The sequence below is a fragment of the Nuphar pumila genome, chromosome 8 (genome assembly GCF_984573655.1).
Source record: "Nuphar pumila chromosome 8, dmNupPumi1.hap1.1, whole genome shotgun sequence".
NCBI classification, from domain to species: domain Eukaryota; kingdom Viridiplantae; phylum Streptophyta; class Magnoliopsida; order Nymphaeales; family Nymphaeaceae; genus Nuphar; species Nuphar pumila.
Window position 1 is genome coordinate 15,182,490 of NC_143256.1, and position 23,894 is coordinate 15,206,383.

At 36.5% G+C, this 23,894-nt stretch overlaps 1 protein-coding gene across 1 annotated transcript; it reads left to right on the forward strand.

Moving 5' to 3' along the window:
* On the forward strand, nucleotides 1-23,498 carry LOC149829663 (actin-interacting protein 1-2-like). Its single transcript, XM_090015226.1, has 6 exons — nucleotides 1-5; nucleotides 1,103-1,264; nucleotides 5,340-5,523; nucleotides 17,161-17,583; nucleotides 19,664-20,071; nucleotides 23,241-23,498. The coding sequence occupies exons 1-6, from the start codon at nucleotides 1-3 to the stop codon at nucleotides 23,496-23,498; spliced, it is 1,440 nt and encodes a 479-aa protein (XP_089871352.1).
* Nucleotides 23,499-23,894: the final 396 nt, after the last annotated feature.

Genomic DNA, 23,894 nt, shown 5'->3' on the forward strand with positions numbered 1-23,894 from the left:
ATGGCGTATGGAAAAATGCCTCGACGGGTGTGTCATTTTACACACTTAACTCTCATTTTTCTCGAAAAACTGTTCTCATGTGGGTCCCATTTAGTTTCCGCCGCAGAGGAATCCACTAAAGAAGTGCCGCAGAACCCTATTCCTTGACAAGAAAACGCCGCTAAATGTTTGTTTCATCGTAGCCAAAAGACTAGAAAAAGAGGCGTCACATTTTTTAAATGCGGCCCAACTTTGACAATCCATGCAGCAAACGTCTGGTCGACTCGGAATCGTAGCTTTCTCAAAAGCCAGTCTGGTAAAAGGTCCCTCAAGGACAGAGTAGGACGCCAGACCCACTTGAATCCAGACCGAGTTCGTCCTATCGTTTATGAATGCCAATGGATTCACATAAATGAATGCACCATCTAAATCTAACCCATGGCCTAGTCTCAGAGTGCAAGCAAAATATGAGGGACCGACAATCTGCCGTCGGTGATGATTTTTTATTCTTCTTTGGATTATAAAAAAATATAATAGAAAAAAAATAGATACCAACGGGAGATCCGCTTATCTGGCAAGAGCAGTTAGTGCACGTCACTTGTGTTGGTTGTAAGTTCGAATCCCAATGGTACTGTCGAAAAAAAGGGAAAAAAAAAGTAAATGCGTGTGACCCTGTCCACTAATAACCTAACAGGCTTACACGTTTGGCACTCAGAACCGAACAAACTTTTTTCTCTTAAACAGTTTAATGTTGCTAATTCCATTTAGTGCACGTCACATGTAGTTTTTTTATTATTTATAATTGAATCATTTGCACACAATTAAAAAATGACAAAGCAAGCATGCATAATGTTGCTAATTCCATTTTCTTTTGATACCTCAAAGAGTAAGGAAAGGGTGATTTTTTTGTCTTTCTATCATTGACATTCTGTTTATGATAGAGATAATATCTTTTTTTTTTCTAGCATTATTTACCATATGTGAAGTTTGATTGAGATTGCCTTGATATTTTACATTTAAATTTGTTTCGGTTGTATTTTGTGCTTTGCACAATTTATAGTTTAATCCATCTTTGTCATGGTGATCTCCTTCTCTTTGTTGTATTTTTTGTTTTTGTTTGTAGGTGGGATTCCGGATCAACTGTTGGTGAGTTTGACGGTCATTCAAGACGTGTCTTAAGTTGTGCATTCAAGCCTACAAGACCTTTTCGTATTGTTACATGTGGAGAAGATTACTTGGTGAATTTCTATGAGGGACCACCATTTAGGTTCAAACTGTCACAAAGGTTAGTCTTGTTTATGGTTTTAAGAGATTGATTTATACTATATTAGGTCAAGGATAGTGCAAATTTGCTAAAGGTTCAGCTGTTTTAACATAATTGTTTTGTATGAAGAATCCTTTGGTACATTGTCTTTCTTTTTTGGTAAAGGTATGAGGATCCAATGCAGGAACTGAAGCGTGACATGTTAGCCTGTCGAAGCAAATGAAATTCTAATAGCTATTCAGTATATGATGTGTTAGCTTTTAAGTAAATAATGACCATTCTCAAACTTTAGGAGTGCACTCTGGCTTGAAACATTACTATAACGTTTAACTTGCAATGGAATATAAAATCATGGTATAAATAAGTGTTCCTAGTATCTTCATGCTTGAATGACATTTTCCAAAAGCAATGCACATGATGTAAATAATATTTTCTCCAAATTGTAAGGAATTATGTGCTCTAGTGAGGGAGATGTATACCTGCCCTTTATCTGATGTGTAGTCTGTTTAAAACTAGTAAGAGAATTAACTAATAACATCCAAGGGGAATATATCAGGGTATTGAAGATAACATTTAAACTATTATTCCTAAAATGGCCAACACAGGTTTAAATTAACTGCACCGTCTAGGTAAATGTTTTAATATAATTGATCTTTGTTCTTGTAGGGACAGGACTACCACTTTTTCTACCAAAAATCTAAACAGATTTTTCAAGCCATAACTAGAGAGCTTTTCTGTCCTAGAGGATGGGCCCTGCTGGTTTCCAGATCACAGTTCATATCTTGATAATATTGCTTCAAAATACATTATAACTGCCAAGCCCCCTTCATGAGAGCGATATAGTTATGAATCTAGTCTGAGCACATCAGGAACACTTACTAATTTAGGTCTCTCTCCCTCTGTGTTTAAGGCTGGAAGGTTATAAAAATGGCAAAAAGCAGAAAATATGACAAGAACATGAGGGGCTTGGCAAACTTTCTTTTTCTTAACAGTTAACATAGGTTATGGATATATAAATGATAAAAGAGTAAGTTAACCGATAAGGGAAAAGGCTACTAACAAATGACGCTTCTCTAGAAAATCTAATTGCACATTCATAAAGGTTTAAGTTTCATATATACATATGGATTCATACAGTTTGAGGATTTGATTAACATATTTGTTAGATTTGAAATTAGATCAAACTAGATTAGCTTTCTATTCAAAGTAATTTAAACATGTATCTCTATTTGAATCTTTATGGCTATGGCCACATATGAGAAAAAATGGAAAGAATGGAGAATGGGGCATGCCAAGATTATGTCTTGGGTCATTAGTAGTCTTGATATCAAGAAGTGCTTGAGTCTAGCTAAATTTGAACATGCAAATAAATATTTGCATGAGACTATCTTAAGAAAATGTATTCTCTTAAATCTATGTCACATGGGTGCAGGTGCAGGGGCAGGGGTGCGACACTTTAAAAAAACTTGGGTGCGGGGATGCGGCAAAAAGTTGGACATAAATGACCCTGGGTGCATTGACTGCACCCAGGGTCAGGTTGATCGCATCGGGTGCGGGTGCGATGTGAGTGCGGCACCTAGTTGAAGAGTCCCTGTGACATAGTCTTAAAGATATTACCCACATTTGCAACTTGTAAGACAAGGTACACACTATGATTCAAGGAGAAAAATGTATTAGAGAATATTTTAGTAAGTTGTTCGACCTTTGGAATGAGTTTGCTCTTCTTGAGTCACAATGACATTATCCCAAAGACATAGAACTCCGTCAAAGACAAATTGATGTGAAACATTTCTATCAATTCATCAATGGTCTAAGACCGGAGTTTGAGTCTACTAAATCGGCTTTTCTTCATAAAGGAGAAGTTCTCTCTATTGAAGAGCTAAGTATGAAAGAAAATAGACTAAAAAAAAGACATTTAAAGATGATGATAATTCGGTCATAGCCGTGTCTAGGCTGAGAAACCATGTCCATGCTTACCAACTACTACATTATAACTATCACATTATAAGAGACCAAACAATGATAGCTATGGAAAGCAAGACAATGAGTTTGAAAAAAAAATAAATTATTTGCTATTATTGTCGTGAACCGGGGTATGTCAAGATATATTGTCCTAAACTAAAGATACCCTATGAGAAGAAGGTAGCCTCCGTTGCTCAAGAGTCAAGTGAATTCAAAGCTACACAAGAATCAACTATTGAGAGCATGTCCTTGACTCAAATTGTAGAAGCTCTTCAACCTCTATTCAAAGGAGCTTCACCAACCGAAGCTACGGTCTCTTCTGTTGGCATCTTTGATCCCAGTAAGTCTCTTTGGCTTCTTGGCTCATGTGCCTCATTTCATATGACACTAAATTGTGATATTTTATCTGGATGTCATAACTCAAGCGAGTCAAATGTTTTTTATTGTTGATAGAATATCTCTTGAGATAAAGGGAATAAGAAATTTTGAAAATATTTTAAAGAGATTTTTTATTCAAAAAATTAGATATATTCCCAAGGTAAGCCTAAATCTTTTATTTGTCTCTTAATTATGTGACCTTTGGTATAATGTTTCTTTCTCTTCTATTGGTTTATGAGTGCGGGATCGTCTCTCAGGGAAGCTGATTGGAGAAGGCTGTAAAGAAGGAGGTTTATACTACATAGATTTTTTGGAAATACCTAAGAATACTTTTTGTTATAATGTTTAAAAACTGAATTTTGGATTTTGGAGCTCCCTAACCAAAATCTTCTGAAATATTATCTGCATGAATGCAACCAAAACTGATTGGAGCTCCCATGTGGCAGGTCATGAATCCCCTTGTCATTTTGTGGTTGATGTATGCTTCAAAATTTCCCTTCATATCTTCATCTGGTCTGATACCATCTTCAGATTGATGGTAACATGATTATGTTCCTTTGATGTGTGAAAGAATATGTGGTGTGTGCGAACTGTGAAACAAGGTGAGAGAAATGAGTGAGTGAGGAGGAAGAAGAAGATATAGGAAAAGAGAGGAAGTGAGAAAAGACAAGGGAGAAAGAGAATAGGGGCTGGAATCGTGCCCTATCCCTCTCATATTGACCCTTATAAAGGTAATTTAAGTCAGTTTACAAAAATGCCCTTCATAACTATATCTTTTGACCTATTGGGTCTTGAATACAAAAAAGGACTTCACTAGCCAATCAATTTTGACTCTCATGTAATGCTTCCTTATAACATATTGTACTTCAAAGGATAAACCGGAGTTGCCAGTTGGGGAAGCGATTCGGGTAGTGGAAGCGGGAAGTGAGGGGGAAGCGAAAAAAGGAAAAAACAAAAAAAGGAAAAAACAAAAAAAGGAAAAAAAGATACATTTTGGAAGCGCCACGTTTCGCGCCTCCGAAATATGCTTCGGAGAAGCATGCTTCCCCATGTCCTATGGTACTTCCGGTAACCCTGGGATAAACCTCTAAAGTGGTCATCATGATGTATATGAACCCTTTATTTTTGTTACCTCATTAATTCACTGGTCTGCACTCCAGTTAGGCTAACCAAAACAGAAAAAGTGAAAAAGTGGAAAACTTCCCTTAAGTATCCACTAAACCTGCCATCTTCTGATCGATGCAATTGGATTGAGTGTTAGATGTCTTCATCCTTCTAAGATTTTAATTCATGGTAGCCTCTTGGTTCAAGATAGAACGCAGAAACATAACATTTATTCAAGTTTCCTTGCATTGCTTGTTTGGCCCATCAAATATTGTGCATTGGTGTGATTTGGCTACATTGTTTACAAGATGCCTTTCCCCATTAATTGTTGAAGCATACTCTTTATTTTGGAGCAACAGTCGTGTCCTTGATTTGCAGAGTCCAATGCAAAACTTCTGGAAAAATGTTCTAGGGTTCATATTAATTAACATCGAGTGCTTGGTATTTTTTCTTTTTTTTTTTCAAAATTTCTTGTAGGAGAAATGTAGTCATTATTTTAATTTTATGTCAATGATAAAAAACTCATTCATGGCATTGTAGCAATGTAGGCTTGTGGCCATAATAAAATATAATGTGCTGAGGAAGATGTTCTTGATTGTGTCTTACCGAACAGAGGTAGTATGTAAAGGAAACATTATTGTTTGAAGTGCAGGGAACATTCCAACTTTGTCAATTGTGTAAGGTTTTCTCCTGATGGAAGCAAGTTTATCAGTGTAAGTTCAGATAAGAAAGGTATACTATATGATGGGAGGACAGGAGAAAAGATTGGGGAGCTATCTGCTGAAGGTCACAATGGTAGCATCTATGCTGTTAGTTGGAGTCCTGACAGTAAAGAGGTATTTATGATATTCCTATGCTATTTTCATTATTGATTAATAATTATACTTCCAGTGGTGGACTTAGTATGCAAATATCTACATTGAATGATATCTACTTTTTCCTTTTTCAGATTCTTAGATTGATAATATGAACATTTTAATTGGAACACAATTAAATTTAAATGTTACTCATATAATCAAATGCCTGACTAATGGAGAGTTTTTCTTCTACTTTTTTGTTTTTTGGTTGATCGAAGAAGCACATTCATTTATCTGTTGAATGAAAGTTTTATACAATCTGGTTTACCTATATTCTAATGGTCTCCAGCACCATACTGGTTCTGATGGGGCTGTACTTGTCTGTATTACAGGTGTGAGTGGAAGTGTTAATCCAAAGTTTCATTGTGTGCTTTAGTCTGCTTTACTTTGGTATTGATAGAAAATTCTTTCATATTTTCTGTGTAGTTGGATAAACCTGGTTGAGGTTATATTTGTCACAAAATGGCACGGATCCCAATACCGTCCATAATGGACTCCGAGGGTCAAAACATAATGCATTTGAACAAAAACATAAGAACTAAAATGAAACACAATAGAATGTGAGTAAATAACTTCATTAATAAAGAACAGTAAAAATACAAAAAAAATACATTTTAATCCTCATTACAATACACTAAAAAACACACAAGAAGCCTAAAACCATGGTTGCTAGTCGAGGAAGCGGGAAGCGATATGTGAAGTGGAAGCGGGAAGCGTGGCACTTTCAAAATTTTAGGAAGCGGGAAGCATGGGACGACTTAAAAGCGAATCAAGAATCGTCTCGAAAGCGAACCAGAAGCGAATCTGGAAGCGACCTAGGAAGCGAGGGGGAAGCGAAAAATAAAATAAAAATAAAAATACAAAAAAAGAGAGGAAATGCAGGGAAAGCGAAGGAGAAGCGTGCTTCCCATAAATGGGAAGTGTGTTTCCTATAAATGGGAAGCATGTTTCCCATAAAAGAGAAACGCGCTTCCCATAAATGGGAAATGCGCTTTTCAAAAAAATTGGCGCTTCTCAGTGCGTTTTGGAAGTGCGACCTTTTACGCTTCCGAAACATGCTTCCCCACTAGGCTAGGTGCTTCCAGTAACTCTGCCTAAAACTACTCATCACTCCCTCACCTTACAAAGGCACCCACCCACCCATATTTATAGAGAAAAGAAGGAAGAAGAGAGAGATTAAAGGAGAGAAAAAGGGAGACCACACTAACCATTGGACCATAAGTCAAACAACTAGTCCAAGTCAACCAAAGTTGACTTAACTTTAAAGTATATATATCAGAGTTACCGAAAGCACCTAGCCTAGTGGAAGCACGAAATGTTGTGCTTCCGAAACGCGTTGGGAAGCGCCATTTTTTTTGAGAAGCGTGCTTTCCCGTTGCTTACCCCGCGCTTCTCCTGCGCTTCCTCCCTTTTTTCATTTTTTTTTATTTTTATTTTTTCGCTTCCCCCTCGCTTCGTAGGTTGCTTCCGGTTCACTTCCTAGGTCGCTTCCAAGATGATTCTTGATTCACTTTTAAGTAGTCTCACGTTTCTCGCTTCCTAAAATTTTGAAAGTGCCACGCTTCCTGCTCCTGCTTCCTCGACTGGCAACCATGATATATGTTAACGCCCCCGCTCAAACTTACATTGACTCACTATAAGTTTGCAATTACAAAAGGAATCCCATTACACAAGATATCGACATGTTCTTCTATAATACAAATTCTTGAAGGAGCTTCTAGATCTTCCTTGATATGCTTGAAAGTTCTCTAGAATCATCAATAATGCCAATATTTTAAAGAGTGCAAAAGGAGCAATCCAATTAAAAATAACTATATATATATATATATATATATATATATATATATAGAGAGAGAGAGAGAGAGAGAGAGAGTAATGGGTATGTGCTAAATAAAATATGCTAGATGAAACATGCTAAATGAGTTTTTCAGGGTTTTTTTGTTTTATTTTTAAATTCTAATCGTACAAATGTGATCTATGTACTTGATTTTATAGGGTTCAACTCTTTAAGTGTTCGATTCTGACACATGAGCGGATTTTTATAACGTTTAAAAAATCACCATTCCAAAATCTTTGTTAATTTTTAGGCTCCAAATATCATTTTTTTCATCGAAAACACATGATCCAAGTGTGGATTCCTCGTAAATTGACCATGCCCAACACATTTATGGGGTCAGAACTGCAAAAAAAAAACCCACACCAAAAGAGCAGAAAAACCCATTTAGCACATTTCATTCGCATATTTCATTTCGTACACACCCATCTCTTTGTCTCTCTCTCTCTCTCTCTCTCTCTCTCTCTATATATATATATATATATATATATATATATATAAATGACCAAACACGCCAAAAATACAATACATATTTAATAAGACATTTTAATAATTTTCAAAATCTTTTAATAGTAAGAAAATTTTTCAACATCAATTTTGAAAGTCATTAAATTTTTATACACAATATTCATTGAGAGTCTCACCTCAATAGATAATTTTACGAAATCATAGTTCTTGATTTATAAGAGAACACAATTGCATATTATCAAAAGAAGAGATGCATGCATAAAATATCTCAAAGATAAACGTATAAATCATTCATCACTTTAAACATTCATGAAAACATGCATTATTGAAAGTCAATACACACATCTATCTCGAAAAGCACATTAATGCATGAAATATGAATTTTCAAACAACATCAATACCATGAATAAATAACTCACAAAAGAGTTTAACCCACATAAAAAATATTCATAAAGCAGGGTTTTTCAAAACAAGTAGCCATATTAAATGTACAACAGAAATAATGGGGAAGTTCAAAATCCCACGTACAAATCATAACAAGAGATATTTTGTAATAATGACAAATATTAATAACAATTTAAATCTCAACAATAGAAACAATATCTATAAATACACTCAAAATATTGCATCCTATGCAACCAAGGCATATCATGATGTAAATCACCCAAGATAACTAATCATGGAACACATTTAAAATATCTTTAAGCATGCAATTAAAACATATTCAATGCAAAATGCATGAAGAATTTTCAATAACCATTTCCCAGACAAGGGTAAATGAGTGAATCTTTTTTAGAAATTTTGTGGAGAGATTTGAAAATCCCACAAATATCAAGAAATGATATTTTGCAAACCTTCACAATAGTTCGACCACCATAAGCAATTTACCTCGCTTGACCTTCAAACCTCAAAATTCAAGTGTAATAGCTGCTAGAACAAGAGATCAATGACAATGCCACTTATGAGCTTAACAAACACACAAAAAGTGTGAACATCTCATCTATATAAAATAACACTTAAATAAGAGACAAACCTCAATGTTTCAGCTACTAGAAAAAGAGCATAATACAAACACACAAAAAGTATGAATAACCAATGGGTGCACCTAACTCATTGCAAACAAATCTTTCTTGTCTACGTAAAATGACACTTAAATAAGAGACAAACCTCAATATTCAAGTGCATCAGCTACTAAAATAAGAGTATAATACAAACACACAAAATGTGAATAACCAATGGGTGCATATAACTCACCACAAAAATATCTTTTAAATAAGAGACATAATAGGAGAAGACACAAAGTAAGAGAGCTTGTAATAAAAACAAACTAATGTCATCAAGAAGGATAAATGTATCAATTTTAACAATCTTTCAAACACCATATTTTCAAAATAGATAACCATCACAGATAAACATAATTATAAGTATTCATAATAACATTGTCCAAATAAACAAATGAGTGATATAACACACTCATAGAACTAGAGATCAAACAACCGTCAATTAGAGCCAAACTATAAGGCGACAATCTATACTGATAAGAAAACCAAGGTGCACACAACTCACCCCAACAAGCATCTCTTGTTCAACAAAAGCAACATGGATGTAGATACCAATCAAACCCAAGACAAGTGACAACACATCACTCATAACCTTTGGGAATCTAGACTAGTAAGATGACATGAGGTGCACACATAACTCACCTCAACGGCTAACTCTGACCCAACAACAAGGCCAAAAATAAATGGCGCATCCTAGAAAAATCTATGATGGACAAAAAACAATGCCAAAAGAAGGCAAAAAATACTCACGGAAATTGATTTTCAAATAAGTGAGTTCATATATAAAAGTACCGATTTGAAAAAACAAAGTTTTAAATCAAATCCAATAAAGGTAGATGAAGACTTAGAATGAATATAGTTCAATCATATGCACAACAATATGTCAATTGATGCAATCACTTCCAACACAAGATGTCTCATGACAAATTTTACAAACTTTGACAAGCAAATAATGGACAAGAATCATGCCCAATATAAATAATCTACATAGGTGTGATGAAATTATGATGTTAGAGTATCTTTCAAAAGATAATGGAATCATGAATCCACCAATCAAGAAACAAGTGCACTAAGGCACATCATATACAAAAGATCCAATAAATCTCAATAAAAAGACAAAAGTATATGATTTTATTAAAGAAAAGCTTCTAAGAAGCTAGATCTAAATCATTAGTCTACTATTAGACAATTGATGACAAACATATAGAGATTCACAAAGAGCTATATAACTATCAACAACCATGAACTCATATATATCATACAAAGAATTTTATCACAATGTAACAAATATAAAATCTTTAAGAAACATGCAATGAAGTATCAATGCACAAGAAAGAAACCACTAAGGGTTACAAAAGTGCACAAACACTCAAGTCACTAAGCTACCAAAAAGCACATAAAACTACTAAGGGCTAAGCAACAATCATACAAGAGTCTTTTAAAAAATATAAGTTTTATTCATAAAATGCTCAAGAAGCATACACAAGAACCCACTAAAAAATATAATGCATAATAGAGAAATTAAAATATGCATTCGAGTTCATGATGACAAATCATGCTTATGCCATCCAATAATAATCACAAAGGCTACATAATTAAAATCATGCATGGTCACATAGTTAGAATCACCAAAGAAATATCACTATATATTAAAAATCCCAAAGATAATCTATGTAAATACATACATTAAGAGACACAAAAAAAAATGTAAAAAATTAATATTTTGCAAAACATGAAACACATAAGATTTTAAGAAACCACATATTTTTGCAAAATATAATTTTTTCAATATACATATCCATAATCTAAAAAATATATTAAAAGACAATAATTTCTATTGAGAATGTAGGGTACGGGTCTGGTTCTAGACCCAAAATGATTCTTTTGTATTGTATTTACATGGTTGGTGTTATCGGGTCTGGGTTGACAGACCCGATCCAACTTGTATCATATATATTACATTGAATATAGGGCACAACCTCTCATTGAGAATCGTGCCAGTCATTGCTGCCTCTCCTTCTTGCAAATCCCTTTCTCTTCTGCTGTGGATGAAGATCTGGTCGAAGGTGCGTGACTTCTAACATGGTATCAGAGCAGGCTGAGAAGTAAATACTAGGTCGAGTTCTCTTCTTCCTTTCTTTGATCCAAGATCTGATCTTATCAGATCAGATTCTATTCTCCTTCTGTCCTGAAAATTGATCTTATCATATTGGGTTAAAAATCTCTCTCTTAAAATTTTTAAACATCTTTCTTCCTCTCTAAGTTTTCGATCTCTTAAAACTGAATCTGTTCACGTCAAACAGTCTGGTCACGTCAAACCAGATCTGTTTTCTTAAATCTTGATTATTTTTTTTCCTCTTTGATGCTGGATCGGATCGTTCCAGATCTAGTGTTTTCGTTCCAAGCCAGACTAAATTAGATCTGGCCATGGCATATTGATTCTTCCCTTCAGCAGCGTTAAATCAAATCTGATCGTATCAGATCAGATTTGTGTTTCCATTTAAACTTAGATCTCTCTTTTGTCTTTCAAGTCAAATCTTATTCTCCAAAACCAAATCAAAGTTTCGGTCCATACAAAAAAAAATTCAGATCATTAATTTGTCGTGTTCTACTGATTATTTGTTTCCCTGCAATATTATTTTCGTAGCAAAAAGAAAAAAAAAACAAATTTACATTGCTGGTAAATCAAACTGCTGGTCAGAGTGTTCTTTTGTTGTCCTTTCACATGGATTCTCCCTTCCAGTTTCCTTGGACAACTCATATAACTACTTGACCTGGAAGCGACAAAGTTTTCCTTTTATTAAGAGTCTGGATCTCTCTGGATATCTTGATGGAACGATCCATGCACCACTAGAATTCATCCTGCAAGAAGAGCGAGATGATAAAGGGGAGGTTTCCAACAAATTGATTCATAATTCAAAATTTGTAACATGAAGAAGAAAAGATCAGGCAGTTGTGGCTTACATTACCTCTATGCTTTCCCATGAGATATTAGTGGCCATCCTAGATGAATGTTCAGCCAGAGAGTTGTGGCAAATATTGGCGCAGACTTATTCACAGATTTCATAAGCTAGGATTTTGCATTTAAAGAGAGAATTTCAGCTTTTGAAGAAATAGAGTTTATCAGTGACATAATACATGAACAAAATCAAGAGTATTACATATCAACTAGCCATGGTGGGTTGCGTAATTCTTAACAAAGAAAAGGTTCAACAGGCACTGAATGGTCTGGGTTCTGACTACCACATGTTAGTCACCTCTCTTCTATGCCTCCCTTCATTGTCCAGTTTTGAAGATCTACGGACTAAGCTACTACAATATGAAGTTACCATTAGGGGCGAGAAGATGACCCTGAATTCCAACAACCATGAGGTACTTGTCACATGAGTAGTATTAGGGCGAGGACGTGGGGGCTTTTGAGGCGGGCGTGGACATAGAAGAGGTAATCAAGGAGGCCATGGGCTTTTTCCCATACCCTACATGTCACCTAACTTGTATCCAGGAAACCCTATAAACATCCCGACATGTTTTCAGTGTAATAAAATGGAGCACATTAAAGCAAATTGCTGGCATAATCCGCAAAACAAAGGCAAGTTTAATGGTGCTGGGCCTTCTACTAGGGGACAAGCAGAAGACGACCGTAAAGGAGATGAAAAGAAAAATGTGAAGAATCTTTTGATTTTCGCTCTTTCAGAATTGAGCTTTAAGCAAACTGAGTAGGAGACTTGGTACATTAACTCCGGGCTGCTGCACATGTGACATGTGATATTGGTAAGATTTATTAAAACCGGAGATGGTGTTCTTCATCCTATCTCTCATGTTGGAAATATTTTCCTTCTACTCCCCAATTCCTCATTACCTTTATCTGATGTTTACCATTTTCCTAGTATTGTTAAAAACATTGTTTCTGTTTCTAAACTTGTCGATGATACTAATTCTTTTGTCGAATTTACTCTTTCTGTATGTGTCAAGGATCTTCTCACGAAGAAGACACTCGTTGAAGGAGAACGACAGGGAAACATGTATGTCTTCAAGGAGTCTCTTCTAGTTCATGATGCATCAATAAATTCACAACCAGTTCGTCCAGTGTCATTAAAAGTTTGTTTTAGTCTATCTCAATGTAATAAGCCAGAGATTTGGCATCGTCGTCTTAGTCATTGTAATCATTCATTTATTGAGAAGCTTGTGTCTAGTGGACTTGTTCCGCAGTCTAGTTTGAATGTCGAGGCTGATTTTCTTCTTTGTTTCCGTTGTCAATTATGTAAAAGTCATGTTCTTCCATTTCATTCAATAAATCAAAGAGATTTTGTGCTTTTTGAAATTGTCTATTCTGATGTCTGGAGACATGCCCCGCAGTCTTCTTTATTGGGCAATCATTATTACATTACTTTCATTGATAGTTACTCTAGATACACCTGTATTTATTTTATCAAATATAAATCTGAAGTTTTCAAGCTTTTTTGCTCATTCTGTGCTTTAGTTTGTAATCAATTTTCAACTAAAATTCAATATTTTCATTGTGACGGTGGATGAGAGTACTTATCAAAGGAATTTACTGAATTTCTCTAAGATAATGGAATAGGTCGTCGAATATCTTGTCCACACACACCACAACAAAATGGTGCGGCTGAAAGAAAATACTGGCACATTGTAGAGAGTGCGCTGAGTATGTTGCATAACACTCACATTCCTTTAAACTTGTGGATGAAAGTTTTTCATTCAGCTGTCTATGTCATAAATCGACTGCCAATGAAATTGTTAGCAGATCAATCCCCTTATTTTACGCTATTTACACTATTTGGGGTTCATCCTGACTATAATGAGTTGCGAGTGTTTGGCTGCATATGCTATGTTCATATTGACAGTTCTTAACGTGATAAGTTTCAGAAAAAGGCATGCAGGTGTAGGTTTGTTGGATATGTTGATCAATATAGAGGATATCACTGCTATGACTCCACTACCAGTCGCATCAGAGTTTCATGGAATGTCGTGTTTGACGAGACTCATACTGATGATTCAGGAAGTACAGAGGGACACTGTAAGGATGCTAAAAGTTATCAGCCATGGCTTGTTGCTGAGGTGCTTGATCAAATGGTGATGCATGACGTACCCTCATGTCATACACTATCTGCAGAACAAAATAGTACAGTTGTACACCCAGAAAAGGAAATGTCGACAAACACACAAGATATTACTATGCCTGTCATTTCAGATGTTACAAAGTTTTAAGGGATTACCTATGTGCAGTGAAACAAAGACAAAGTTCAACGACCTATTGTGCAACCCAGGAGGCTTGAGAGGATTCACCATCCTATTGAAAGATGGGTAAGTTATGACAACTTCTCTACAGACTTACAACTGTTCATCTCCCAGATTGAAAAGCATGATGAACCTATCAGTTTCTCACAAGCATCTACGTCAATCAAATGGGTTGAGGTCATGAATGAGGAAATGAAAGCTTTACATGAGTGTGGGCCTTGGGAGATTGTTCCTAGACCATCGAACAAGAATGTTGTAGGATCTAAATAGGTCTATAAAATCAAGTATAAACTCGATGAATCCATTGAACGCTATAAGGTGAGGCTAGTAGCGAAAGGGTTCACTCAAGAATACGGGCAAGATTATGCCGAAACATTTAGTTCTGTGATCAAGATGGAAACTATTCGATTAGTTCTGTCCTTGTCAGTTCAGTATGGATGGACTCTAAGTCAACTTGATGTCAAAAATGTATTTTTTGCATGGCACTCTCAAGGAAGAGGTGTATATGGAGCAACCCTCTAGTTATACCAAACATAGCCCCAACACACATGTTTGCAAGCTACGAAGAGCCATCTATGGGCTAAAGCAGGCCTCCCGCTCATGGTTTGATAGTTTCTCTATTGAAGTTCAGAGACATGGGTTCGATCTCATCTTGATCATTCGCTTTTTATTTTTCGAGATTGTCAGGCACGCACCTTAATTCTTATATATGTGGATGATATTATTATTACTGGGAACTCCGATGAACACATAGAAGCTACCAAGATCTTATTGAGTCGACAGTTTAAGATGAAAGATTTGGGGGTTTTGCGTTATTTCTTAGGGGTTGAGGTGGATCGACAGGATGAAACACTTCACTAACCCAACACAAATATACTTTGGATTTGTTGGATAAGGCAGGCATGAAGGATTATAAACCTCTATCCACCCCTAGTGTCCTTAATCATAAACTCGGATCCCGGGATGGGGAAGCATATGAAGATTCCAAGAAATATCGGAGTCTTGTGGGTATGTTCCAATATCTCACCTTCACTAGACCAGACATTGTGTATGCAGTGAATCAAGTTTCACAATTCATGCATGACCCACGAACAAAGCATATGAATGTTGTCAAGAGAATCCTTCAATATTTAAAAGGAACTCTTGGAGATGGTCTAGTTTATCATCAATCCAAGACTAAAGGGGAGCAACATCGACTGGATGTATACACAAATGCAGATTGGGCTGGAGTTCCAGATGACAGGCAGTCGGTTTCTGGATATTGTGCTTTTCTTGATGGGAACTTGATGGCGTAGAGTAACAAGAAACAACGTGCATTTGCACGATCTAGTATTGAAGCTGAGTATCGATCTATGGTGGCTCCTACAATAAAGGCCACATGGCTGAGACATCTTTTGACTGAAGTTGGAGAATCTATGCTACCCACCACTCTCTTGCACGATAATCAAGGTGTCATACAAATTGCTTTTAATCCTATTCACCATAGTCGCACAAAGCATATAGAGATTGATCAATACTTCATTCGGCAAAAGATTGAAGATAGAGAAGTTGCACCTACTTATGTTCCTACGGCTGACCAAGTGGCAGATTTGTTCACTAAGGGCCGTACCAATATGCGTTTTTGGTTCTTGAAGAACAAGTTGTCCATGTTGCAAAACCATGCACAACTTGAAGGAGGGTATTGAGAATGTAGTGTACAGGTCTAGTTCTAGACCCAAAATGATTCTTTTGTATTGTATTTACATGGTTGGTATTATCGGGTCTGGGTTGACAGACCCAATCCAACTTGTATCATATATATAACATTGAATATAGGGCACAACCTCTCATTGAGAATCATGTCAGTCATTGCCGCCTCTCCTTCTTGCAAATCCCTTTCTCTTCTGCTGTGGATGAAGATTTGGTCGAAGGTGCTTGACTTCTAACAATTTCTACATATTCTAATTTCAAAAGAAGACATTCATTTTTAATATAACCCTTTCAAAACACCTACCATACATATGAAGATAGAAAAGCTAAAGATACATACCGGAATGCAAAATCCTCGAATCCATGCTATTCATTAATACGAATCTTTTTCAAGACCATGATGCCTTGCTCTGATACCATGTCACAAAATGGCATGGACCTCAATGCACTCTATAATGAACTCCAAGAATAAAAACACAATGCATTTGGATAAAAACGTAATAACTAAAATAAAACACAATAGAATGTGAATGAATAACTTCATTAATAAAGAACATTAAAAATACAAAGAAAAATACATTTTAATCATCATTACAATACACTAAAAAACACACAAGAAGCTTAAAACTACCCATCACTCTCTTACCTTACAAAGGCACCCATATTTATAGAGAAACGGAGGAAGAAAAGAGATTAAAGGAGAGAAAAAGGGAGTCCACATTAGTTTGACTAGCTGTTGGACCTAGTCCAATGGCTAGATTTCTAGCCGTTGGACCAGCAGTCCAACAACTAGTCTAAGTCAACCACAGTTGACTTAACTTTAAAGTACATAATATATATACAAGTATATATATATATGTATATATATATATCTTAACAATATTTGGGTTATATCATTTGAACATCTAAGACAAGTAGTTTGCATTGTATGCTGTATCTTAATAGCCTTTAGTTTGCAAACTTAATCTGTTGAAGTGATTATGTCACTATGAGAAATAGAGATGGTGAAAAGCCCTTCATTTTCCTTGTTAGCTTCGAATCACATCGGCTACTGCTGGATTTCTGGTTTTGACTGAATTGCCTGTTGCAATTTTACAGGTGTATTAAAGGAAAGTGTTAATGCAATATTTGATACATTGTTTTTTCTTATTTTTAGGTCTTCAAAGAGAATGCACTTGCTGATTATGATTTTTTCTTTTGGTGTGACTCAACAGAAAGATACCTATTCATTATTTGTTTTATATATTTATTTCTCTAGTAGCCAACTCTCATATCTTACTGCGAAAGCTTATCCTGCTGTTTCAGGTGCTAACAGTGTCTGCAAATAAAAGTGCAAAAGTGTGGGAGATTGATGAAAATGGAAACGGTAAGGTGAAGAAGACACTTACTTCATCTGATTCTGGACTGGATGGAATGCTAGTTGGTTGCCTGTGGCAGAATAATCATCTTGTCACTGTTTCCCTTGGTGGCACTATTAGTATATATTCAGCCAATGACCTAGAAAAGATGCCAGTATCATTTTCTGGGCACATGAAGAGCGTCACTGGTTTGGCAGTCACCTCTGAAGGCAGCCAGAATATTATTCTATCTAGCAGTTATGATGGGGTGATTGTCCGATGGATGCAAGGAGTTGGATGTGCAGGAAGGTTACAGAGAAGGGAGAACTCTCAAATTAAATGTTTTGCAGTGGTGGAAGGAGAGCTCACCACATTTGCCTTTGATAACAAGGTAGCACCATTTCTTCATGTACATGTAGTAGTTGCCTTTATTTTTATATCTTGTGGTTTGTGTGCTTGCACCATCTTTTTGAAGCTGATTTTCTTGATGACTTATGATTGCAACTAGGCTGGAGAACATGATGATGTGTCTTTCTATTATCCAATATGATCACTGAAATGAATATATTTCAATTCAATCTTGCACCTTGATGGGGTAGGCAATTTACACACTAGCTAAAATTACTACTCAATGTTGAGTCAGGCATAGTAAGCCAACAAGATCTTGTGTTCTAAATAAAACATGTCTTGAGGGAAAAGACTGACTAGATGTTCATTGCAATTGAATAACAAGAAAATGAAATCTTGCGTTGATGGAGAAATGTTAGATCCCTCAATATAGAAATGGCACAAGAATGTGCTTCATAAAATGCCCTTATGTGATATTACAGAAGTAATTTTGGCATTTTAGAGAACAATGGAGTGAAAAATATAAAATATATAAAGAATATGAAAAGTGAAGTTATTGATGACTAGTATAGTTTTGTGAACTCCATGTATAGTGAACTGTGATAGTGTTAATAATTTTCTCTGGTGGTAAAGGAGCTTGATTGTAAATTATATTTTTATCAATAAAAAATGTCACTGCCTTTAAAAGTAGAACTACAAACTGCAAAGATTTTGTCATAAAATATGACAAATATTGAGATTAGGGGTGGCAAAACCTGACACGACCTCCCAACCCGACCCGCCAACCCGCCTTTTAGGCGGGTTTAGGTTGGGCTTAAACTAACCCGTTTAATAAACGGGTCAACCCGCCTTGATAGAAATCATGGGTTCCTTTCTTCATCTACAAGCAACAGCACAACATGGGGAGAGAGAACGTGGCTGCAGCAAAAATCCCTAATCAGGGTATTCATTTTTGCTTCTCTGATTAAATACACACAAATACAATAGCTAGGGTATGAAAATACCCATTACATGTTATGATAAAATTACAGCATGCCATTAATAAAACACTAATGAGCATGTGTTTAAAATGAAAGGAATTGGGTCTGGATTCTGAGTTCCAGACCTTATACTAAATGACAGTATCTTTTCACCCCCCCTCCAGTTGTACATGGTTTTGGACCATGAACATCCAAAATCTGTCCTTGATAAGTCCTTTTGTAAACAAGTCAACAACTTGATCAGCAGTCCGCACGTATTCTGGTTCAATTTCCTTCTCTTCAACCTTTTGTCTTACAAAATGTTGATCAATTTCAATATGTTTGGCACGACTGTGGTAGATAGGATTGAATCACATGTTGATAGCACTTTGATTGTCACACAAGAGGGTATATATATATATATATATATATTTTAACACCACCCCTTTACCCTTTCTCGTGGTACCCCATTCTCAAGCCCCATCCCTCTTTACCCCTTCTCGAGGTACCCCCTTATTTTTTTAATTGGGGGGGGAGGGGGGTGCTCGAGGTACCCTTACCCATTATCGAGCCCTGTCCCTTTTTTTAATGGACAAAGTTAACCAAGTCCATTTTGGACAATGATAACCTTGGGTGCGGGTTGACCGAATTGGGTGCCACACCCGCGTCGCGTCGACGTGGGTGCAGAGGCCTCTTTGGTGAGTCCCTGTGGCATAGACTGGGAGCATGTCTGTGCTCGCTAGTATGTCTAATGGCAATAACATGTGAAAGATTTCCAAAGGCTATTCGGTTGGAGATTTTCTCCTCGTTTTTAAGTTATATTGTCCTAGTCCAATTTGATGATTTTATCAGGTGTTCTCCAAATATTTGGTCCTCTTCTTTGATGTTCGGATAGTAAATATCAGGGATAGTCCATATATTCTTGTCTGGAAAGCTTTCCAGCCAATTATAAAAGTTCAATACACGGTAGTATTGCTCACCAAGTCTGATGAATAGCATATTCCTTTAATAAGGAACAATTTCTTAATCTACCTGCCAAATTCCAATTGATGATATCCTGCTGTGGGGCTTATATTTTGCTGACTGTACAACAACTGTAGCTATGTACAATATGTTCAACTTGCTTTTGCTACAAGAGATGATCCTTTTCCCAAAATTTTACAGGTAAGGAGAATTCCGCTGCATGCTGATCAGTGTGGTGATGAAGAACAAATTGATATTGGTGCACAACCAAAGGACTTAAATATTGCACTTGATAAGCCCGAGCTGGCATTGCTTTCAACTGATTCAGGAGTAATCATGCTTCGTGGATCCAAAGTGTTGTCAACTCTGAATCTTGGGTTTGCTGTGACGGCATCTGCAATTTCACCTGATGGAAGTGAGGCCATTGTTGGTGGCCAAGATGGGAAACTCCACGTCTATTCTGTCAATGGGGACACTCTCACTGAAGAGTCAGTCCTTGAGAAGCATCGTGGTGCTATTAACATCATTCGTTTCTCCCCAGATGCCTCTATGTTTATTTCTGGTGATCTCAATCGAGAAGCTGTTGTATGGGACCATGTCACTCGAGAGGTACCATCTCTCTCTCTCTCTCTCTATATATATATATATATATATATATATATGTGTGTGTGTGTGTGTGTGTGTGTGTGTGTGTGTATCAATCCTTGAACACAAGCACACACACATAACAAAAAGAAAACAAGAATTGGTGTATGTACAGAGTCTACAGACAGTATGCGAGGGAGATGCACATTATAACACTTTGCAAACCATGTAAATCCTTTTTTTTTGTCTAAGAGAAATAATTTAAGCCAGGGGATAAGAAATATTTCAACAAGCTTACAGAATAGATCAAATTAAGATTCTTAACCACCAGTCCTATTCCGACCAATCCAAGCTAAATCCCCATCTGGCCATTTTATTGGCACAATCCAAAGCTTGTTTGAACAACCACTGAAATGCTGGATAAAACCAAAACAAATGCTCAATTGTTTCGTTCTCATCGAAACAGAAGTAGCAAGTACTTGCAAGCTGGAAACTTTTGTCTTTCAATTTGCACTGGTTATTAACCTTATCAAGTGCTAAGAGCCACACAAATATCTTGGCTGTAGGAGAGGGATGGAAACCCTGGACGGTGTCATTTGGAAAGTGGTCTACATCTTTACAGCCAAAAGCATGGCTAAATGAAGCTATAGAGAACATAACACATCCGTCACATTTCCATATAAGGAATTCTCGCTGTCAGAAATTTTCCATGGGCCTAAAAATCCAATAGCCATAACCAAAACCAATCTTCTACCTCTTGCTCCTTGAAATTCCTTCTGAATTCAGTGAACTAACTAGCTCTTCCTTTCCAACATTCACTTACAAGTATGCTGTTATCTCTGTTTATGTGAAAAAACGGTGGATATCTTTCAGCAAGAGTTACATCCCTGGACCATAAGTCTGTCTGGAACCTCAGCTTGACCCCTTTGCAAGCTTGATTTGAACCATAAACTTAATTACCAATTCAATCACCCCCCTTTGCAAGGTCGTACTTCCTTGAAGATTTGATTATTTGGTTCCAGCCAACCACACCACCAGCTGAGATAGAGCTACCATTTCCACGTACCAATCCATTTATCCCCTTCACCCAAGCCTATGGGACCAAAAAACAAGTTAGATTCCAGATTTGTTCAAAGCTAACAGTCAGATCTGCCTATGATTCCAGTAAGTGTTTTAAAATTTAACATTCAAAACAAAGAAATCTTCTGAAAAATATTAAATCCATAGAGAAGAAAGAGGTTAGAAGATTAGAGGAAAAAGCATGAAGATGAGATTAATAGATCACTTCGTCATGGCTGCTCTAATTCTGTGTCAATTTTTGTCATTTCAATTTGACTCAATGAAATAGGAAAGAGAAAATGAATATTCTAACTACAACAGGTTGATGTCCCAACTCATTAATCACATGGGATGATCTCTCATAATAGATTAATCCTCACTAGGATTGAGTTAATTTTTTTTTATTAGTCAAGCTAGGTTTGCCTGAATATGGCCCGGTTGAGATAGTGTGACTCCAACTGGTACTACAAATCAATTACACGAGTCATTGATGACAATGATACAATACTAATGCATGTTACGTAAAGCAAAAATAAAAACACATATTGAAGAAATGCCACGTATCCTTACATCTTGTCCTTAAGAGTTAATTAAACAGAAAGATGAGCATTGTCAGGGATAGAATGGGCATGTTACAAGCTGTTTGAAATTACAGAACACAAAAAATTTGACATGAAGCAAGTTGAAGGAACTGGGAAAAGGAGGAGCTCAGTAAAGATTGGAGATCAGCAATAAGCAGGAATATTACTATTGGGGACCATAAGTTTAGCTTTAAGCAACAATGGGATTACAAAGCAAATTGTGGTGCATAAGACAAATACTAGTTTTGATAATAATGGTGTACTTTGCTATTAATTGCATGTTCTGGATTTTTATGAGAAGGTGACAAAGCAATCAAGACCTAGAATGAATTGATTCGGCGTAATATCCCTGTTATGAAAAATGTAGTAGACATTCATTCTATTGTATGTCAATGGCATTCTAGATCCAAAAACCTTGAAAATTCTTAAGCATTTACGGCCTTGTGTGCGGTATTATAATTACCCTTGTTTTCCTAGACTACAAAATGCCTATGTCACACAGACTCGGCTAGGGAGGTGCCGCACCCGAGTCGACACGCCCCGACACGGGTGCGGCTTCGGACTCGGCCCGGACTCGGTCAACGCCGAGTCAGACTCGGTCAACGAGTCCAGGCCGCGTCCGTCCACATTTTGGACTCGGTCAACTTTGACCGAGTCCAAAAATGTCCATTTTTAAGACAAAAAACAAAAAAAAACAATTTTTATATATCTTTTTTTTAATATATAACCAGACTGTGCAATGCATGCAGTTGCACAGTCACAGACTGTGCAACTGCAACTGCACAGTCATTGCACACAGTCTGTGTGACTGTGCACAGTCTGTGTGACTGTGCACAGTCTGCACAGTCACAGACTGCATTGCACAGACTGTGTGCACAGTCTGTGTGACTGTTTCACAAGTCACAACTTATGTAAAAATATGTATAAAACACGATAAAAGGTAACCCAACCATTTGAGATAGCTAAATAAATGCTTTTCCAGTTTAAAAAAATACTGGTTTCACAAGTATTAGAAAAGCTAGCTTAAGAACTACCATAAAGAAATGGGAATGCCAAATTGAAACTTTCGAAAAAATTAAGGTCATAGTTTTGGCTACTTAATTTTAATTGTTTACTAGAATTATATATATATATAGCCGAGTCCCCGTGTCCAAAATTTTTGAAATTGTGCCGCACCCGTGTCGCACCCGCACCCGCACCCGCACCCATGTGACATAGCAAAATGCCATGGTTCAATTTATCAGGCACAATGTAAATCCTATATGGTTTTTTAATTTTCTTTTTGTTTCCTAAATTCTTTTTACACACATTAAAGTAGTGGAAGGCTGTCATGCTTCATCCATGTTTTTTTTTTCTTTATTTTTGATAGATTTTGTCACTATATTTAAGTTGTTCATACTTCTAACTTTTTGGTTCCCATTTGCACAGTCCATCTCTCTTTCTTCCTTTCCCTTCCGCATTAATCCTTTTTAGAAATGTAATGTTAATTACCAAGGTTTGATTTTTAACTTCCTGAACATTTGTCTCACTAACCAGTTGACTATCTTCTGCAGGTTAAGCTTAAGAACATGTTGTACCATACTGCTCGTATAAATTGTGTGGCTTGGTCTCCTGATAGCACAATGGTTGCTACGGGATCTCTAGACACAAGCATAATTATATATGAAGTTGATAAGCCAGCTTCAAGTCGTATAACCATAAAGGGTGCTCACTTGGGAGGTGTTTATGGATTAGTTTTCAATGATGATTGCACTGTTGTAAGCTCTGGTGAAGATGCATGCATTCGTGTGTGGAGATTAGTGCAGCAGTAACGGGATCGTAATTGCAATTGATGGTTGATTTGGTTTTGGAAGCAAGTTGTGTGGCCTTACATTTCTTGCTCTGTGCAGTCTTCGTCAAAAGAATTCTCTGTTTTGTTTGTAGGAAAACCCTTTCCAGTTTGTCTTTGATTGAAGACTAGAAGAACATAGCAGAATGGCTCGTGTTTTGATATGATTTTGCTGATGTGAGTTTTTCGCCTTTTTTGGGTTATATTGGGTGTTTTTTTTTTCCTTCTCCTTTTGTCGGTCTGATCAGCCATGCATACACCTAAATATTTTCCATGATCATATTTGTGTATGCAATGTTCATTGCTGGAATTGTGATGAAATAATAGAAAGCTTAATCCCTTGGCCTATTCGCACTCTCTTCTTTGTTCAAGCATGGAT